The 15,673-nt window shown below is 36.0% G+C and overlaps 1 protein-coding gene across 1 annotated transcript; it reads right to left on the bottom strand.

The window, feature by feature from the left end:
• Window positions 1–2,260: 2,260 nt before the first annotated feature.
• On the bottom strand, window positions 2,261–7,403 carry LOC140929336 (homeobox protein rough-like). The gene is made up of 2 exons (XM_073379135.1): window positions 6,927–7,403; window positions 2,261–2,809 (listed from the first exon to the last, which is right to left on the bottom strand). The coding sequence occupies exons 1-2, from the start codon at window positions 7,216–7,218 to the stop codon at window positions 2,439–2,441; spliced, it is 663 nt and encodes a 220-aa protein (XP_073235236.1). The 5' UTR covers window positions 7,219–7,403; the 3' UTR covers window positions 2,261–2,438.
• Window positions 7,404–15,673: the final 8,270 nt, after the last annotated feature.

Genomic DNA, 15,673 nt, shown 5'->3' with positions numbered 1-15,673 from the left:
ATAAGAAAGGTTTCGCACTGAGCCTTATTTTGAAAGTAAGAGTTTTTCGAACTAGAAAATGGGCTGTTGGAGGGCTGGAAAAAATTTCCCGACTGCTCTCGCTTAAGTTGCTCTGCTTTGTGACTCGTCAAAAAACCTTGCTCAATTTTCATCGGAAACCAGGAAAGAGAAGGTAAAGGTTAAACTGATAATTCATTGCTGGTTTACACGTGAAGTCAAAGTGGCGATACCCACGCTGATATCACTATTTCCAACCAGAAGCGTATGGGTTCCGGAAACAGACCATTCTATTTTATCACTCGTTGCAAATTTGTAATAAAAACAGTGAATGTTTGTAAAAGGAATGGGCTCATGCACAACCTTTTAGGCTGGATTCATTTGTAAACGTGGCGTATAGCTGTCGCATTTACCTGTTGGAATTTTTTTATTGTTTTTAGGCTTAAAAACAATAATTACTTCCAACAGGCAAATGTGACAGCTATACGCGTATGTTTACAAATGATCCGCCTTATCCGCCCTTACCTCGGTGTAAGAACCTGTGAACGTTTTCTTTGTTTCTCACCTTTTGTTTTTCTAGGTTCGATTGTGCTGACTTCTTTGTTTTCTTTGTTTTAAGTCAACTGTGAGTTTTACAGTACACTCAGGATGAGCCACATTTTATTTGTTGTGCAGGAAACTTTCGTCTTGGGTGCTTCGAAAACTTGCAACAGGCCCGTAGAACAAAACCACTGCGGATGTAGTCGTAGTAAACTCGAAAGGGGACCATTATCAATATATTACTTCCGAAGTTCATGGTCTCATAGCGACTTTGATAAGTGCGGTGCTAAAAGCAAGATGGCTACCAAACAGAGAGAGGAAGAAGTCTGCACGATGCACAATGCACACCGCTTAATTTAACAAGGAGGAAAGAAGGGACACCTCGGGACTAAGCAGGTATGGCTGTTTAACGTACAAGTTTATCTATACGCATTCAAATAATGGCAGTTCTTTGACACTTTTGTGTAACATCTTTTTTCTTTTAATATACAGTGTGTACAAAACGAAGGCTACGTTAGCACGGCGACGGACGGATTTTCAACCGGTTGAAAAATTTGACCGGCTACTTTGTTCACACGAAGCTATTCCATAATTTCGCTCTGTTTACACTGAACTTTGAACGGCTAGGCGTCTAAATTCTCGTACGGTTTAGGTCGAATTTTCGGTTACCGGTCGTTTCGATACAAGTTAATTCCTTCAAAGTCTTCGAGATGTAAATAGTTTCACGTACTTGGCTTAAAGAACGAAGAATGTTCACCCAAAATGTTTTTCTATTGCAAACTTTTCTTGAAGTGATCGAAATTTTTGTGTAGTTTAACTGCTTGAGTTCGTAACGAAACGTCTGACTTTGTATCGAAACGAACTGTTTCCGAATTTTCAACTGGTCGAATATTTGTCCGATGCCGTGTGAACTTAGTCGAAAACTGTCATTTTCGTGTTAATTGAAATGATATTTTACAATATAACTGGCAATACTTCAGAATACATGAAGCGAATAATTCTGGCCATACAATCTTCATAATATTTACACATTTTATGAGTGATATCTATCAAGTAATTGTTGAAAGGGACAATCTCGCGCCAAATTATCAATCGAAACTAAAAACTGCGATTCCGAATAAAAAACAACTATCATTCCTACGTACAAACCTAGATTAATTTTTGGCCAAATACGTGCTCTAAAAAGGCTATGATCTCAAAAATTTTTCTATTGTTCAACTTTTCAGTTTTTGTCTCTCTTCTCTCTTTTTTTGTTTGTTTGTTTGTTTGTTTGTAATTCTTTGCTTTGAAAACTCTTGTTTCTTTCGTAAATTATTTTTAGAGCACGTTCTTCGTCATATTCTCCTGATTGTTACAGCCTTCCCTAGAGAAATTGAAAACAATGCTCATGCAAAATTTTGGGGGGCAAATAAGGTTCATTATGGGAAATGTGCAAGTGGCGTATATGAGGTGAGACGGCCGATGCCTTGTTTCCCCGTAAAATTTCGTTGTGTTTGTACGAGAAGGCGGGCTGGCCTGGTTTGCCTAGATCCCCGGATGTTCGAGTTCGAGCCGAGATCTCGGCAAGCAGGACAGCACACGCCCCTCCCTAAATAAACACAACGAAACACAACGAAAACTTTAAGAAGAAACAAGGAATGAGCCGGACCAGACCAGTTAACAGGGCCGTCTCACCTCATTTAAACAGAGAATTAGAGGGAAGGGTTAACGATTCAGTTTAACGTAGGAGAGAGGGATGCGGTCACCAAAAATGCCTCTCATAAATGAGTTGTTTAACCCAGAAGTAATTCCCTGATGGACAATTGATAGAGAAAGGAATTCACTTTGGTTTAAGACGAAAACTGCCCACAATTTGCCAAATTTACATTTGAAGTCACTGTTCAAACATTAAGTCCCAAGACTTAGACAACTCTTTGGCCGATAGAACCAGGCACCTGTGGAATGCTGGGATTGTTCTTGTAATAGTGGGTAGAGTAGTAATTGAAGTAAGAAGGGGGATATGTGATTCCAGCACCGGCTGCGTAACTTGCTATTCTTAGCTGCTGGTCCATTTGAGCTTTTTCCAATCGCTTGTCTTTTGCGCGGCGATTTTGAAACCATATTTTCACCTGTGTTTCCGTTAAGCTGAGACAAGCGGCGAGTTCGAAACGTCTAGAGCGTGTTATGTACTCGTTCTGATGGAATTCGAGCTCGAGTTTTAGTGTTTGCTCGCTGGTAAAGGTTGTTCGCTGACGTCTCGACTTGCTTTCTTTTCTCTTGCGTCTTTGAGGAGCTGAAATAGAAAATTTAAGTCTGCTTGAATCAAAGTCGGTGAGTCGGTAAGCGGTAAATTAAGTAAGCACGATAACAGGGTTTAGATGAGGTTTACTCCGGTGTTGGTAGTAGTGGTGGAGGGGGTGGGGCGTTCAAAAGAAGTTTGGCTAGAGGTAAGCCTAAAATACCCTGAAAACCATGCAATACCCTGTTCAGTGCCACAAACCCTTTTAGGCCAAATAAGGGAGTGTCCCCGGGGGGTTACCGTCAGTGGAGAAAACCGAAGAACTCAGAGAAACTGCCTCAGAACACGGTCGAAACCCAACATAATGACAGAAGCTCGACTCACATATAAACGTAAGACGTCCTGCGATAATTGAAAATATTAATTCTAAGGTATCATTTCTGAAAATAGTCTTACGAATGAGAATTTTGTGGTGATTTCTTGAATGCCTCGAATTTTAACTGCAAAATCCGGTAAGGTAAAGTCTTTGTAACTCTTGCTATGGCTTCAAAGGTATATAAGAGTACTGGATCACTGAAACATCCTTGAGTGTCTCAATGGGGTGATAGCTTTAAAGGTTGTCGGTTCATTTTTGCTAATTTTGACGATTGACGGTTTAATTTAACTGTTGTGTATTGGAGGTTATCTTGGCCTTTCACTTATAGAAATTCGAAATATAATTAAATATAAGCCGAAGTTGTTAAGGTTTTGTTACGTCCAGAGTGTGTTTCTGAGAACATGGAGACTGTTTTTCCCGCTTTAGAGATTCATGAGGAGTTAGAAGTCCGTGAAGATCAGCTGAAATTCTGATATTTGAAATACCTAGAAAAATTTTTACGATAAACATTATTCTTCATTTTTCACAGTTGACGGTGAAAAATTACCTTTTTCGACGGTTAACGGTTAAATTTTAGGCCTTTTGACGACTGATGATGTATTTTTTACCCCATTGAGATAGACCTTCGCCCTTGCATTCAGCTGTTCTGCTGTCTCACGAAACTTATCAGCAAAACCTTTCCACTGGAACATATTTTCCAATTCCCACATTATAAACGAAAAATCTGTTGAAACCACCGAACTGAGTAAAAAAATAAAAATAACTCCTGTAAATAACACAGCAAATACAATAGGAGACACAGATGGACAAACTTTAGGAAGATTGAAACGGATTGCAATTTTCGTTTTTTTTAAAAAGATGTTAGAGCCCAACATTTTTTTCAAGGGGTCATCTTTGTTGTATGTAACGTTCTTTATAACGCGTGGGAGACATATTTGCTGTACAAGAAAGATGTAATGATTTTGTCATTCACAAGTAACTGGTTTCTCAAGTTCCTAGGGAAGAAGGACGCCCAATTAACATTAATAACAAAATGAACTAGACAACCGGGCGTGACATGGCCTCACGTTATCGGTTTTCTCATCTAAAAGTGTTGCTCCTCCCTGAGAAAGCGGAATTCTCTCTTGCCCTCTCTTTACTAGAAATACGTAAATCGCAGAACCTCGCGAGGCAGAAGCTAACGACAAGAAGAATCCAACAGGGAAAAGAAAATACACGAAAATAAAAACAGATAAGACGAAAGAAAATAGAGAGGGAGAGAAAGAGCTTTTGAAGGAAACTGTTCACTCGAGAAGGAGTAATCTATAATCTAAGTTCGAAAGTTAGTTAATGATTTTGTTTTGACTCTTGTATCAAAAAGCCAAAAAACTTTATTTACTATGTTATCCTCTCTTGTTCATTGACAATTAAACACTAAATGATCGCTTCAGCTTTTCGTATGACAGTCCGGAACTTGACGCAATAACTTTCCTTGCTTAAAACTGAACCTAATCTAAACTCTATTTTCTGAAAATTGTTAAGCGTGTCATATTAGGAAGAATCAAATGGTTTCAACAGATTTTTCGTTTATAATGTGGGAATTGGAAAATATGTTCCAGTGGAAAGTTTTTGCATCCGGAAATGTAAAAACAGTGAGAGCTCTTTGGGACTATTGTCCAATACAGGGAAAATTAAGGGGCTTAATATCGAGAAGAAAGACGAAGAATCTGTTTGTTTCAAGTATAGGGGAAACGATACAATAATTAGATGGAACAAATGCTATTAGTGTGTTGCCTATAACTTTTAACCTATTAAGTAGCTTGCCGTCTTCGGTGAAATCTGTGAAAAATTTAACATGTTTTTCCCATAATGAGCTGCCCATTAACAATTTTCAACTTTCCATTATCTACAGTAAAACAAGGAGAGAAACAACAAAAAGTCGCCACTTAATTATATCGATGAGAAACGGTGTGTGTTCGCTTTTGTTTACAAGCACGCGCGTTAATGGTTCTTTAAGAAAGCGCGCAGAAACCCGATAAAGAGATTTTTTACAAACAAAACTGTCCCTTCCTGACCTTGGAATTAAAAACAAGACGTCATTGCGTCATCTGTCATCTTTAAAACTGTTCTCAGGATGCAAAGACTATTCTTTAATGAAAAGGGGAATCAGAAAGGGTTGTTTCTTTTTCTTGACTAACCCAGTAATTGCTATGATTACGTGAAACGATTGACCTCAAATATAACGCACCGTTTTGTCAATATAACTGTTAAGTTGGGTCAAAATGTAACATCTATATTAAACACCCAAAGATTAAAATCATTGCGTTTAGACTTTGGCTTTGAGGCCTAAAATCCATCAGTATTCGATGGGAGTCAAACACTCTAAGAACTTTGAACTTAAATGACCGTGAAATTCCTGTAACATACACTTTTGAAACAATTAAAATACACTATATAAATTTCGCGTTACCGGGAGTCCAACTGTTAAACTAACTGTTTGATTGCTCTCCCGTTTCATGTGCTTTTAGACGCGATTAAAATTGAGATGAAATTTTAATGATGAGAGCGGTTAAACTCGTTTTCTGACTGTTCCAGTGGGTTGAGGACGGTTCTGAAATCTTTGCGGAAAACTTTTGGGCATATGTCATGTTCAGGAGAGTTAAAAAGACGTTAACTTACCGGATTTTGCAGTTAGAATTCGAAGCATTCAAGAAATCACAACAAAATTCTCATTCGTAAGACTATTTTCAGAAATAATACCTTAGAATTAATATTTTTAGCCTAAACCACACCCTAAGAAAATTCTGTGAGACCAAAAATTACAAACTTTAAAGCAGTTTGATCGCAAAATCTACAAAATACTGAAGCTCTCACTTCAAAATCAAGTGCTCTCAATAAAATGTTCGATTAAACTAGATATACATTCAAGTAAAAAGGGTTGATTATGGAGCTACATCTCATTTAGTAGGCTTTTGGTTTCGTGTATCGGTTAGGCCAATGATTGTGATAAACGAACAATTTAACGTTTAACTTAGCGATATATATAGTTGGCAAATTAAAGAAAGCAGTCGATAGTGCCCGTAATTTCTTGCTTATAATTTGTAGTCCAGTTTTATTCTTTCATATTTAGTCTATGACCAATTAATCAGAAATGAAAAAAAATCGTTAGTGCACTGAAAAGGCTAGATTAGAAAAAGTGTAGAAACAAAATACATTCTCGTTTAATTCATTAAGATTGTTTCCTAAAGATGGCTACTAAGGTAAAATAGAGAGAATATAGAATGGTTTTTTCATGTTAAGCAACTCTAAAATGTACCCAGAATTTTTAACTTTATTTTCCAACGAAAAAATGGTATATTTTTTGTTTCTTGGTTCACTTCTTGTATTGAATGTCGTTTTTCTATTACTGAGAAAAGAAACAGGCAAAAAAAGACAGCGTTTTGCAAATGTACTGACAAAAAAAGAGTGTCTGGTTATAAAAATCCAATTTGATACACATAGTATATTCTTTTATTGCGCCGTTGGCAACTTGAGCGGAACTAAAAATTAACCTTACCTAGCAAAAGTAAAACCGGCCACTTTCATGACAACGCGAAAGGACACTTGAAGACGTTGTTTTAAGAGTGAAATGAAAGAACAGAAAGAATTTTGGGGGGTTCATGTTTTAAAACCTGAAACGGTTGTAAAGAACTTTCATTGAGAAAATAAATGTATTGATTCTTTGTTTAAAGACTAGTTTAAGAGCTTCGTGTGCAGTGAAAACGGACGGAAAATGATAAGAAGAAATCGCTTTACAAGTAGAAAAAGGTTACTTACTTTTAGGCAGATAAACTGAGGGAGGCACTGAAACAGCGCCTGCCATGGACTGCAAGGGCATGAAGCGTGGCTCTGGCGGTACAGGCTGGCTAATGGCGGTGTAACCTGATACGGCTGTTTGCTGACAGGGTTGGCAGTTACATACACTCGGAGGAAACTCACGCTTTGGCAATGGCGGAGCCACAGAAAATGCCGACTTTCGTTCGTTCTCTTTCTCCAGATCAGCCGTCTTAGGGTCGAGGGATTTCTTCCCCATTAAGGAATCGACGCTAAACGCTGAGGAATTCTGCATACTGGCTTCTGGGAACCTGTTTGTTGCCTTCTTATGCGATGGGAAATATGTTTGCTCAGTTTGAGAAAGGACGTTTTATGTGGACAGGAAATTCAAAAGGAGCCTTTTATCGATATGATGGGATCTTTTGCGCGTTATTCACCATGGGCCACGAAGACAATGATTATGGTTCATTATTCCGAGACTTATTTATTAACAAAGATTATTGGTATCCCATGGCACTTATTTCTAATACTGGAGTGTTATTGTTCAATTCCAGGCGTCAAAAAATGACATATTAAGTTAAGATACTATCTTTATCTTTAAACTTTTATTTAGTACATATTCATGATAGGAATGCACAAATTAGCGAATGTGAGTGAGTGTTTTCCCACCGTTTGTTTTATTACATATGGAACGATTTATACCCTTTTAAGCTCAAAATGAAAGTCGCTTGAGCAGAAACAATTGTGTGGGTATCACTTGATGCAAATTGCGCTTTTCATGAAAAGAAGGAATTAAAAACAAGATACTTTTGCGATTGTTTTCATAACGTTTTAGTGCGTTTGTGACGCGAAAACCAGCGGTTCCGATTGGTGGAATTGGCCAGGTGAGATCGATTTCTTCATCTGATTGGCTTTTTTTGACGCAGATGGTACAGCTGTAAGAAGGTACAATGGACATTTGGGGATGATTACAGCAATTTTCGCCTCATTTTATTGTATTTATGCACTTCATAACAATTATCTTGTGCCATTTGCAAGCGAAAAACGAGAACCTTTCAGCCAACAGCGCATAAGCATTTACTAACTCGAAGTAAATCTCGCAAAATAAACATCTCAATTTAACACGCCTTCTCGCGACTTATGGCGCCGTACAACTTTCAGAACTTGGTCACAATAGTTTAAAACCGTTGATTATAATTCCACTATGGATTTATAACATAAATACTTTTATGAATACCTTTTCTCATATTTTTCTTAGCTAACCCAGTGAAGTGCTATTTTCTTTTATCTCGATTCAGCTCCAAAGCAACATATTTTGAAGTTTCTTTGCGAGATACGAATACTTTAAATCGTGCCATTTCTTAATACTGTATTTGCCTTCTCGAAAATGATCCCTTCGTAAAGGGTAATAAGTCTATATTCAAGTCATCAACTGAAACAGAGTTTATTTAGATATTTCATTTACTTAATGGACATCTCCTAATCTGCTAATTAAAAATGGAGGACTTTGTTTTAAATTTGTCAATACAACACTACTTCTTTTCGTTTAATATGCTTATTTCCGTTTTTGTGTTTACGAGAAATCCTTGTTTATAGCCATTCCACGCCTAAAAAGCAGAAAACGTTCCCCCGATATTCTTTCTAACAACGAGAAAAGAGAAACACAATATCCTTTCGAATAAAAGGCTACAAAAAAGTTTCCCCTTAATGGCCCGAATGTTTTGAACTGCCTACGGGGCGGAAAAAGTAAATTTACCAATTTATGTCGGAAGCTTTTTATTATTTATTGACGCAAAATTGCCCAAACGGAAATTTCACCTCTTTTTATAATTTTACAGACATTTTTTTAGCATTATACTTCCATGAATTACCAATAATCATTAAGTGACCCGACCTGACTAACTTAAAAGTTCTGTCGGCTGGTTTGTCAAAACCAAGAAATCCATACTCAGTTTTTCAGCTTGCCGTATTGTATCTGAGGTTTATCACGCCGGCAAAGAATCGAATGCAAGTTTGCAAAGCTAAGTTGTTAGACTTGATTATTCCTGAGGGTAAATTGTTTGATTTTGCTGGAGTCTATAGGGTTAAATTCAAAAAGAAAATTAAACAATTTCCTTTTTATTGGCATATCAAGAAGATACTAATTTGAAAAAGAGGTCGTTTTCCAGATTTTGAAAATTATGATTTCTTGGCAAGACTAAGATTGATTCACAAAACTGCCCGAAATTATTTTCAAGATGTGAGATTAAAGATTAAGCTTTTAATAATTATTGGGGACGGTTTTAAAAAATATTTAAATAAAGCGGAAAGAGAAAGATAAATTGCTTTGTATTTGTGATACGTGGTAGAAGATGAGGGACAATCGCTCCGCGGTCGTATTGATCTAGGCTTTGTAAAATAAATTCCGTATTTACTTCTCTACCTTTCCAATTATTTTATTCTAGCTTTACGAAATAATATGACCTAAAATCAATTATCAAAAAAACACATCCAAATATTTTTCTTCTGTATATCTAAAGTGAAATAAAGATCTTTAAGTTTTCTCTAATTTGCACATTTATACCCTTTTAATAGTATGATTTTTACTCAAGGAAAATCAAATAAGATATTAATGTGAATTAAAAAAAACACACAACTCGTAACTATTGAAGTTTAAGCCTCAATTAACCTCGCAGATATAGGTTTGAAAATTGATGGAAATTGCTCTTCTAACTTTAAATGAATGTTATTTTTTTTTCAGCGTTCGTGTTTAATGTAATTTTTTCCACACTTTATAGTGATCAAACATTTAATTTAATCCATTTCTTCAAGCTTTTATCATCACTTTCCGCGATAATATAATATTGCCTGCAATGACTCTGTTTTTGTTTGTGCAGCTTTTTGTAGGATCGCAAGTGAATGCGTAATAAAATAATATTAAACATGAAAGCTAGATAAATTACCGATTTGATCTCGATCATTTATTTCAAAAGTTAAATTAACGGCTGGTAAATGCGACTTTGTATAAGAAAAATGTTATATCGACTTTGCACTGAAGAGGATTTGAAACTCTTATTATTTAGTTGTGTTGTTTTCCAAGAGGAAGTGCTAAAATAAGTTTCTAAAAAAATACGTGATGGAAGCGACTCTAAACATAACACAAACATTTGTGCGGACTTTTGCTATTCTCTATGATGTTATCATTTAATTGATCAGAAGTCAGTGCGGTTTTAACTGATTTTAAAGTTCAAAGAAAAAGGTTGATAGCCTTTACACTCTGCGGGGTTCTTTTACTAAAGCTCGTCAGCTCATTATGTCCTAACAGACTGCTATTCAATCAAACTAATTTTGCATCACCTGGAAAGATCAGCTGAAAGCTGGATTTACGATTCTATTTGGGAGAGTTTTCAATCAAAACGTCTTTTATTTGTTAAGTATCAAAGCGTAGAAAGAGGAAGAAAACTCTTAAAAGGAGTTAATTTATTTTCGGTGTCTCTCTCGCAGTTAAGAAAAATATCAAAAAAACCTGATAAAGACAAGTGTTTTAGTGTTTGTTAAAAGTTTCAACTATATACTTCAAAGGAAAATGCACTGAATTGCAACATGTCGGTTCATATTATAGTTCATATGTTACTTTAATGACCCAAAGTTTGTTTTTTACAAAACATACCCCCTTTTACCTCCGTGAAGTTGCTTACTTATACCGAATAGTTCTCGCTTTAATATCAAACAACTCCCAGCACGCTGAACTTTTTTTCAAAAAGATCTACACCGCGGCCCTTCTTTATCTCTGCAAGCGTCAATTTTTTAAAATAAAATAACATGTGTGATATAATTTAGAACTAGTATCACTTAACGCGGGAAGTGGTCATACATCGCCGTGGGTCTCCCGGTAGTTTTTTTAAAAGCTTGCTGCGAAAAGTGCCGTTTTCACGCAGAAATAAGTGTTCAACTTTGTAGGCGAGTAAAAGGAGTCAATTGTAAGCCCTGCTGGTTAAAAATATTTTACTCCGCGGAATTTTCCTTGGGAGTAGATCGGGTCTAGACTGAAAGCTTTTAGAGTGATCTTGAAACTAAATAATCCAATACCCTCCACACAACAATTTACGTGCAAAGGGTCTTTAAAGTGATAAAGCGATACTTGCCATATTTCTCCTGGCTTATCAAATTAATTGAATTTGAAGATTCTGTATCGTTAGACCGTTTAACCTAATTGAATCCATATATCAAGCTGAGACGATGCCAAAAAGGGGATGCTTTTTGTCGTAAGGAGAGAGAAAACTCGAGTCTTAAGTCTTAACCCTTCAAAGATCACCAAGAGGTTCAGTTAACAACGTTTCATGCAATTATATGTTAAATGTAACATGTTATTTTATTTTTATGCCAGCAAGTTGTAAACGGAAAACCCAATACTAGTAGTTGTCTGACAGCGAAAATAATTGGAAAGTACTAGTGGTTTAGTGAGATTCATTAGAAATGACAGCTGCATCTTTTAGCCCATTAACCGCAAAATTGGCCCCCGTTAAGTACAATGCACAATTGAGAACTCATCGAAAAAAATCGGGATGGAATTATCTATGTGTTCTCGAGGTGATTAAAGAATTGCCGTTTTAAATAAGGTTACGTAAAAATAAATATCGATGTATATCTGACCAACAGTCACCCTGCTCTTAGCAAACTAACTGATAAATACTTGTCATTTTTCAGAGCGAAATGAATGCGTCATTAGATTAACGCAAGAATATTTTTTTGCCAGAGAGAATCGCAAAAATCATATTATTTGATTTATTTTTTGTTTAAAAATGAACACGCTTGCATCTGGCCGGCGTTTAAACAAAGAAAGCTTTAGTTATTAAGCTAATTGTCTGTGACGATCTTTTAGTGAGTGATTACCATTAAATCTGATCGACTTAAACTAAAAAACTCGTAAAATTGTTCTTTTAATAAACATTTTACGTTCAAAGTGCATTTTTAAATTTGAGTACATTTTAATGACGTTTTTAAAATGTTTAAAAATTGCTTTATAAAACAGTTTGCCAATCGTTCTTTTCTAGCTTAGTGTTTAAACAGTTTTTCTTTAATTTCGCAGGTTTGAAGAGTATCTCTCAATGAAAAGATTGTTGTTTCTTTGTTCGAAACTGACGTTAACATATTACCGATTTCTACTTCGTATTGTTATTGTGTCGACCTTATTGAGATTTAATTTCATCGATGTTTCGTCGATTCGTGATCAGTCAACATTTCAAACAATATAGTTATGAAACATTTTGATAAATAACCAAACTCCAGAGAAAAATTTCAAAAAAATGGTTTATTGCGTCAAAATGTAATTTTGTACTTCACGGTACAATGGAAGAATCACTGTGTTATAGTTTGTGCTTTTTCAGTTTTCTCGAGTGATACCTGAATTTACTCAGCAAATTTGTAACTCTTAGATGTGGTAAGGTGAAAGAGAGTCGCCTGGATTTGATTAGCAAAAGATCTAGACTAAGTTAAAATTAAAGCCAACTTAAAACGTTACTTTTCTCAGTTTTAAAAGAATTAACGGAAGTTTATTTTTTTTCTTTAACGTTTTATGTTTTGTTTTTGGAAGAACTACTTCTCCCTTAGAAAGCCTGGCGTCTCTTTAATTTGTGAGTCGCGTATATAGTTAGAAAAAAAAACATTTTATCCTTGAGTCTTTTTGAAACATAATTACCGTAACAAGGACGCTCAAGTGCCGTAATTTCACTATCAAGCACTATCGAGATTTTCAGTTCTACGAAAAGTACTGATTTATGATTTTCGATCAGAACAAACTTAAAATTTTGAATATCAAAAATGATTTTGTTTGAAACGATCCCCTTTACCATATATGGTCATATTGTTTATTTCCATAGAGTGTTTTGACTGTTTGAGGATAGGCTTTGTTTGAGAACTCTTTTTATCGTTAAAAAAAAAACATGGCCAGAGAAAAGCACCATTCATTGTGTTGTTTCAATCTTGTATGAGGACAAAATCCTTAAGTTTAAACGGACCATCATTTAATTAAAAACCGCTGAGAAGACTTTGCTGTTGTGGTGTTAGTTGATTCTTAACTTTTGAGCACAGTCTCTTGACGAAATCCACAAGTGAAAGCTATTCAACACTTGCTGATTCTAACTTTTGTTGTCTATTAATATAGACTATTAAAGGAGAATGGTCTCCTCAACCATTCTCTGCGAACATGCCGTTACTTGTGCATGCCGACTTCTAGATTCCGCAATTCCACAGTTCAAATTGAAAACTCTTGAGCAATTCAAGATTATTATGCTTGTTTGTTCGCTTATGTTTTCGGTAATATAAAAGTTAGATGTTAGATGTTTCTTTTATTTTAAAAGAGAATGTTTTAAGATGGATTGCCACTGTCGAGCAATTTTTACATGAGTACGCGTAAAAAATTTAAGTGCGTAAATAAAGGGGAAGCAAGGTATGAAATTTCACGCGTAAACGTAAAAGTTTAGTGAGTTCAGCTTTAACGTTTACGTGCGAACTTTCATACATTGCATCTATTTTATTTACGCACGAATAAAAAAACGCGACAGTGGAAATCCACCCTTAGAATTGAAAGGCCTTTTTAAAAACCGCACTCTCAGTTTTTCCTTCAATAGTTCCTGGTGCCAAAAGTCGAGTTTGTTTATCATAACTTGTCAGTTTGGTCTTCAATGAAGGAAATTAGCTCTTATCATAAGGTTAAAGCAGAGTATTTTTTTTTAAACGTCCGGTGTGAAACCTGCGGGCAAGAATCACATACGCGTACGAGAATCAGTGAACGTTTACACCGGATGAGATAATAAACAAAGTTCATTCATTGGCAGATTAATCATTTGCGTTTTAAACTACTTATTGTGTTTAATATTCCATACTGTTAGATTTTAAGAATGCAAAGTTGGCGGCTGGCGGAGAGCGATTTATTTTCTTGAAAGCTGGAACTCACCCTTGTCCCCAGGGTCTTCTTGTTTTCAAATATGGCGACGTGATATTGGCACCGCCATATTGAAAAACGAGAAGACCTGGGGACGAGGTTGCGAACAACTCAACCTAGTCTCCAGGGCCTTTTTCGCGTTAATTATGAAAAGGCAAGTTCAAAAAATAAAGATGTAGAGAGCGTTTTCACTCACCTGTCTGGTGGTTATGCAAATTTATTGGAACAAAAAAAAGTTTTTACATACGAAAAAGGTTGAACTTGCACAGTATTGATTTGGAAAACCAACATGACCGCCGTTTCCTTGTTTTGGAACACCAATATAGCGGGCATGGTGACGTCATGTAAAAACACTCTATTCACTATTTGCACGAGACTGAGAAAACAGCCGATATTTGGCGACGTTACCACTGGTTTCCCCGCCAAATAACGTCTGAGAGACGACCGCAGAAATTCCATACCGATGACGCGTAACTACCCAGATCTGGGTAGTGCCTCTGATTGGTCGTGCCGCGTGGGAAATTTGATTCAATCAATCAGAAGCACTACCCAGATCTGGGTAGTTACGCGTCGTCAGTATGGAATTTCGCTCGTTTCTCAGACGTCATTTGGCGGGCTACATTTGCACATCTCCTTGTTTTTCGGTATCACTTTAGGTTTCTGGGAAACTGCCTACCTACCCCTCCCTTAAGCTAACATTTTACCCTAGATAAGAAGTAAGTGTCAATGTTTACTTAAGGGAGGGGTATGTGGGCAGTTTCCCAGAAACCTAGCCTGCGAAGCGCAGACGCATTTCCGGTCGTCGCTTCTCTCCCTCCGAAAAATAGCTCCTCTCTTTTAGAATTGATAACAAGGATTTTGATGCGCTGAAAAAGAAGTCGAAAGATTATTACCTATTGATTAAAAGCAGAAAAGCACAGTTTCCAAATAATTCACGATTTCTGAAACATGATTTTAACTTAACCGATGATCAACTGAAAAAAGTTTTTATCCTGCCTCATAATCTAGCCTTCGAACCATATGTTAGAGCTTTTCAGTACAAGATTCTTAATTCTATATTATACACTAACAGCAAATTATATAAGATAGGTTATACTGCGGATGATAAATGTTCTTTCTGTGAATCAGAACCAGAAACGCTACCTCATTTCTTCTTCCATTGTGTGTACTCCCAGCTTTTCTGGAAACAGTTCGAATCCTATTACTATTCTTTAACAAAGGAATTCTTTCACCTTACTCTGCAAGACGTATTGATAGGAATAATAACCTCTAAATGCCCCTTACTCAATTATTTGTTACTGATTGCTAAGGTATATCTTTGGGATTGTAGAAGGTCTGAAACGCTTCCAAATATAACTGGTTTCAAGCTAAAGGTCAAAAATAAATATGAGACAGAGAAATATATATGTATTAAAAACAATACAATAGAAAAATTTACTAGGAAATGGGCGATAACCTCTGGCTCTGTGCTTCTATAAGTTAGGTTTAGTATTATTATAATTGTCGTTGCATTATATTGTTACTTTTAAGATACTGTGTACTAGTAAGTAGGCACTGTGTAATTGTTATGCTATGGTTACTGCGTAAGTGTGTAAGTAAGTTTACTTTAGTAAGTAGGCACTGTGTAATTGTTATGCTTTGGTTACTGCGTAAGTGTGTAAGTAAGTTTATTTTAGTATTCTTAGTGTAATAGTAAGTATGCACTGTGTAATTGTAGTTTTATAGGAAATAAACAGACATATTAAATAAATAAATAAATAAATAAATAAATAAATAAAATTTTTTCGGAGGGAGAGAAGCGACGACCGGAAATGCGTCTGCGCTTCGC

This window comes from Porites lutea, chromosome 3 (assembly GCF_958299795.1).
Source record: "Porites lutea chromosome 3, jaPorLute2.1, whole genome shotgun sequence".
NCBI classification, from domain to species: Eukaryota; Metazoa; Cnidaria; class Anthozoa; order Scleractinia; family Poritidae; genus Porites; species Porites lutea.
Note: the sequence above shows the minus strand (reverse complement) of the source record. Positions and strands in the feature narration are given on the sequence as shown.